Raw genomic sequence first — 6000 nt, 5'->3', positions numbered from 1 at the left:
GTGTTTCTGTTCAAAACAACATTATCCAATGTATGAAATGCACTTCCGAACTACGTGCCCTCTTAAGAGTTAAAAATCCTGGAAAGCTTGCCGTAATATCAAAGACAGTGTAACATTATTGTATTTTACTCCTTAACTTCTGTAGCGACAGAATGATTGGCAATAACTACTTAAACCAGACACGAGTGGGTACAGGCACCTTCTGCACATTACCCATCCCCACTAACCTGGACATCTCTAGTTTCCCAGTTGCATAATGCTCTAGTCTGGTAAGCTCAGGCTGAAGAAAAGTATCCAGCAAATAAAAAGCGAAGTTTATTTCCTCAGATGAGGGAACATGCCACTGGATGTCCAAGTTCCACAGATCACCTGGTTTACCCCAGTCCTATTGTAAAGAAAGACATTTCTTATTAATCACACTGTGAAGCAAATTGTCTTTAAAAAACCCCAACATTTAATATTACTAAAAAACCCAAACAGATGAACTGTCTACTGACAGTTCTAGGAAAACACACCCCAGGAAGGACACAATAAAACCAAACAGACATCCCAAACTGACTATAATGTCTGCATGTAGCTGGAAAATAACCCATACCTGAAAGGACTAAAAAGAAAAGGACTGGACTGGTCTAGTTGAACCGTAACTTTACAATAACTTTATTATCCTTTTGGATGGATACAAATTCAGAACCACTCTTCAGTACAACTCAGACTTTTGAGACTCCTACAGTGGACATGAAGAAGCCATCCCATTTCATAATGCTGCTTTTCAGTTCTGAACCGCAATCAGGACACTTAGTATTCATTTCAACATAAAAAAAGCCAACTTTAAAGTTGGATTTGCCATACAATGCCGAGTCATCCCATAACAAAGACTTCGTTTTATTGTTTGGCTTATAGAGAGCTCAGACCTGCCAGAAGATTGACACCCCTTGAGAACTTCGAAGAGAAAAGTGAGTATTTATTAGTGATTTACGTTCAAACAGGATGTCCATGCTTAGGACGACATTAGTTAATAGCTAGGCCTTTGCACTCTTCACTTGCCATCTCCTGGTTTTGGCCAATTTTACATGGTAATTTAATAATTCAGAACATCACCATCTGTTCTTAAAATGCCTGATGGATCCGATTGGAAACTGCTGCACTGTTCCTCTGTCATACTGATAAACTGAGCTCTGTCTTAACAGCAGACAAGCATGTTGCTTTTGGCTGTTTCAGGATTTTTTCATATTGCCATTTCCTCTGTCATTTTATCTCAAGCTCGGTGTAGAATCATTGTTCGTTTGTTATTCTGCCTACCTGTAAAAACAACCCGCCTCCTTTCTTGCAGTTGTTTCACACCGATGTACTTATTTTTCCATGCATGCCCCATTACTTGTTTTATCCGATAACCACATTTGTATGAGAGGAACAAGGAAAGGCTGCAGCAATCATCCACAAAAGCGGACGAAAGACTGTTCCAGTGTGACAACACTGCCCAGGACTGGGTACGTAAGTTCAAGCAAACAGCAAAATTCTGCTGGCTGAAGTGCAGACCGAGCTGTCTGTGCCACTGCACACTAAGTGCATCACGTATGACCAGATTAAGAAACAAAAGCAGGCACTCTGGCTTTGTACTGCCTTATTGTAGCCACGCAATCATTGTAAAACACACATCACACAACTCTGATACGTCACACTATAACACACTCACAACAGTCAGTACTCATTTCGGCTACCAATATAACGTTAGTGGATTTGTCATTTGCTATACATTTCAAAGCCCAAAGCACCTTTCAATTACACTTTCCATTGCTACTACCTATGGTCAGAAATCTCCAAACAAAACCAAGTAATAAAGAGTATGATTGCTTTTTAAAAAAGAAAGTCAAATCCTCTAATCCTAAATAAATGAAAATCCTTGCCTTGAGAGGAAAGTATTCAGAAAGAGGCTTGTCAAAGCCACCTGGCACACTGCAGTACTCTGTGGGGTAGATAAGTGTAGCAGAACGAAGAAGATGGTGCAGTAGGTTACAAGACAGAATGTAACCCTGCTTACAGGTTAGATGTAGGGTTCGCTGCAGTATCTTCCCAAGCTGCTCCCTGTATGGCAGCAACTTCTTTCCATCCACTCGAGTGATCTAGTAGGAAAGACAAACAGTTTAAAGGTAAACACAACTGATTTTGTCTTAGAGGTCTTACACCACTCAACCCATCCGGTAATGGGTTTCATTCTGTAGGTCACCCCGAATTCAAATGACAGACTGAACCTGCACACCACTACCCCTTCTACCGCAGGTCGAAAGGTTTAACTAACGCCTAAGAACTGCGATACGCATTGCTTCTCAACCCCGTCCAAAATCTTCTACAAATTCTTGTATACATTTTAAAATTAATTTTAGAAGATTTCACTTTACTAAAACGTCTTTTTGTTTTTCCCCTCTTCCTTCTCTGTCCCTCAGTAATTGTATTAAATGCTTTAATCTCATTGCACATACACACTGTATGTTTATTTTCTTCAAACAGCAGCCACTTACGTCCCATTTGAAGTTAGAGAAGAAAGAGAAGTTGTGCAGTGTCATTCATACAACAATTACTTAGTTTTAATAGCAGAAGTTTATCTTCCTCTTCTTGCAGAGGACTAACCAGGATTCAATGACATACACGCACGGGAAGATACCTCTGACAAAAGCTGAAGATTCCAGAGTAGCTCCTTATCTAGCTCTTCATCACGTAAGACATCGTCATCTAGAGGAACAAGTGATAAGCACTGCTGTAACGATACTCCAGTCACGTTTTCGCAACAAGCGAAACCAGAAACCAGATGTTTGCATCCCAGAAGCTCACTCCCAACCCTTCTAATGCAACCTTCCTGCTCACACTGCACCCACGTCCTGCTGGAAGTCACTTCAGCCAGTTTAACGTCTTGGATGCTTTGAGAAATGGAGGAATGTCTGGAGACATTTTAAACTGCCACGTTTTTAAAGCAGCACGCTCCTGTAGCTTGACAGATTTCTGCCTTGAAGTTACACATAAACACTTGTTGGTTTGTGGTTTTGACAGAACAGACAGAATTAATTTTCTATCATTGAAATGAAGGTGTGGAAAACACACAGAAGTTTTAAGCATTCTCGTGTTTAATGGAAGTCAAACCAAAGCAAATAACACTAGAAATCTTACGAACTTACTGACTGTGAGGTGAGTTATGACATTGCAGCAATGTGGTACAAACAGCTTCAAGGATTCCTCCGGGCGGCACTGGAAACAGCATCACAAATAGCCCATTTTAAAAAGAGATGCCTTAGGGAACTCGCTACACGCGCTGATATAAATCTTCTAACAACATAATTGAAACAGAGAGAAGAACAGATTGTATCTCAACTCCAACTCAACTCGAGTCGGCCTGACTTCAGGATTCTTAAACACTTGGTAAAACCTAAACCTAACATAAATGCAAGAAAAAATACTTTGTGAATTAACCTCTTGAAATATGGCTATATGCAACCATCCAATTTTAGAAGACATAATATTAAGAACCACCTGTATTTACATGAAAAATTAAAGATCTCACATAAGAAAAAGTGAAAGTACTGGCTTTTTTCTTTTATTAAGCTAAAGATCCAGTGAAGTCAGTATTTTCTCTCACTTTTACTGCAGCTCGGCACATATCAGCAACCATCCGACCAGCAACTCTCGTCTCAAATATATTTGAAATGGCAAAGTTAAAGACCTTCTCCAAGGCAACCTAAAAAAAAAAGCACAAAAAGATAGAGGTTACCTTTTTTTTTTTAAAAAAGAACAACCTAGGTAGCATCAAATATTTGACATTACAGAGAAGCAGCATCTTCACATGGTCTTTTAAAACAGAAGCCTGGAAACATGGTTCACATTTAAAAAAATTCAGAAGAGAGACACAGATGAAGGAGTTCTGCAGAATGCCTAAAGATGAGTAGAAAGGTAACTGCTCTCACAGTACTATAAATATAATTACTCTGGCAATATTATACCATAGAAAGATGAGGATAGTAACTGCTCAGGGAAAAAACGTTCCCAGTACACGTGACTTGCATGCTATGAAACACGTCTGACAGTACAACTACTGCCTTGAGCAGAAGATTAGAGGCTGCTACAGAAGCAGCAATGACAAAAGATTTGTCAAAACAGCTTCCGTTCGTGAATTTTCTATTTTTTCCCCTTCTTTACTTAAATCCAGATAATTTTTCTGATCCCATTTGCCACATGGCTCCTTGAACAGCTTCTTTTGCCCAGCTGAAGAAGCAGTAAGGAGAGACAAGGAAAGCAGAGGATTGGGAAGGTCAGCATTCCCATCGAAAGACACGAAAAAAAAAAAAATCACAGCCTAAAATGATGAAGTGATAAAATAAGAGAGCACCAAGAACTTAAGAGTTCTGTATTGATGTACCTAAAATCATACAGAAAACTGACATGAAGTCCTAAACTTCTCTCACCGGCCCTTTCCTTGGTTAAACGTGAAAGTTCACAAGAGGACAACGAAGGAAGGCAGAGTCTGAATGCACCAGTCATTCGCAACAGAAAATCAAGCCTCTTGAAGTTCAATGGAAAGCCCACGTTCTACGTACCTCAAAGATATCCTTTGAACACTGAGTAAGGATTGTGCTGAAAGTAGAAGAGAGACCTAATTCCACGAGACTCTCTAGATGAGTCATTTTCTCAGTTTCAGTCTCCTCTCTGGTTTGTTCTAGTGTGCTGCTCTCTATAAGTCCAAAACATCTACACAAATAGAACAAGCGCAATCTCAGTAAGGGGAACTCCAAGTTTCACGAAGTTCTTCATGCCAAGCTCCCACCCACCCTCAGCTTACTTACCTATCCATAAACTGTAGTACAAAATCCTCAAATTCAGCAGTTGCAGAGCACAATTCTCTCTCCACCTACAGTGTTGCGATGCAAAAGAAGCACAAAAGGTTGGCTTATCTTAAGGAAACAAACTTTATTTCCCTTCTTAACTACTTCAAAAAACATCTTCAATTTTTAAATTATAGACACACTACACACAGTGCATTTCCCATTGAGGTTTTCACATACACTACACAAAACAATTACCACATTTTCTTTACACTGTCCTACTGAATTTCCTGGCCTTGAAGTCTAGCCAAATAACCAACCAATCAAGCCAAACGCTCCATGGATGCAACCTCTGGTCCTACTACTACTCCTCCTTCCCAGCAGAACGTCAGCAAGCACCAGCCACAGTGGCAGACCTGGCCCTGCCGACACCTTTATAATTAAACATACAGCATACAAACTCCTCTGTTAATTTTTGAGTGCTGCAGCTTTGGGGCAACGAAATCAACCTTCCTCTAATAGCTGGGCATTCAGAACCTGCACAATCTATAGCTACGAGCCTTGTTCTCAGGGCTACAAAAGAGACTTCTGGCAGTGGGCGAGACATTTTACAGCGCAGCTGCAACTACCACAGCAGACACTGCTGCTGCCTCATCTGCAGTATGTCAGATATAGCAGCACCCTGTGCTTGAACTGCTGCATCAAAAGCAGAATCAAAGGCCTAGTGATAAGCAGAGGAACAGAAAAAACATTTCCTGTTCTCTCCTGTACTTTTTGCTATGTGGAAAGGACAAACTCTTAGAATGATGATGGAGAAATGGAGAGCACGGAGCTCTGGAACTAGAGATGAAAACTCTGCACTCAAACCCCAACAGTGCTCCAAAGCGGCAAACAGATGGGGTAACAACAGGTCTGGTAACACCAGGGCAGCAGAGGATAAAACCCAGAAGAGGGAGGTGGGGCTCACTGTCTCACGAGGTCACTATCTCTCGACTAGCAGAGATGAACAAGCATCTGACAAGAAAGCAATAGAATCTTCATCAGAAAAGAGCAGCGTGACTGCAGGAACACTTTAAAAGAGGAGTGAGTGTTCTGAATTTTTTTCCCCACAGCAGGAAAACAGCTTTGAAAAGCTAAAGAGCAAATCAGTTTTTTGAAAACTAAAAAAACCCTCTGTTTGCATTTAAAAACACAT

The 6000-nt window shown here is 40.5% G+C and overlaps 1 protein-coding gene across 2 annotated transcripts in view; it reads right to left on the bottom strand.

The window, feature by feature from the left end:
- Window positions 1–6000, bottom strand: part of PSME4 (proteasome (prosome, macropain) activator subunit 4) — a 51623-nt gene that overhangs the window by 30478 nt on the left and 15145 nt on the right. For both annotated transcript variants that reach the window (XM_010133905.1, XM_010133904.1), the window contains exons 12-18: window positions 4827–4891; window positions 4581–4731; window positions 3626–3724; window positions 3168–3237; window positions 2660–2727; window positions 1905–2120; window positions 228–385 (exon numbers count right to left, since the gene is read on the bottom strand). In XM_010133905.1, coding sequence (XP_010132207.1) covers window positions 228–385; window positions 1905–2120; window positions 2660–2727; window positions 3168–3237; window positions 3626–3724; window positions 4581–4731; window positions 4827–4891 — 827 coding nt within the window. The remainder of the gene's footprint in view (window positions 1–227; window positions 386–1904; window positions 2121–2659; window positions 2728–3167; window positions 3238–3625; window positions 3725–4580; window positions 4732–4826; window positions 4892–6000) is intronic.

Source organism: Buceros rhinoceros, unplaced genomic scaffold, assembly GCF_000710305.1.
Source record: "Buceros rhinoceros silvestris isolate BGI_N320 unplaced genomic scaffold, ASM71030v1 scaffold30143, whole genome shotgun sequence".
Classification (NCBI taxonomy): domain Eukaryota; kingdom Metazoa; phylum Chordata; class Aves; order Bucerotiformes; family Bucerotidae; genus Buceros; species Buceros rhinoceros.
Note: the sequence above shows the minus strand (reverse complement) of the source record. Positions and strands in the feature narration are given on the sequence as shown.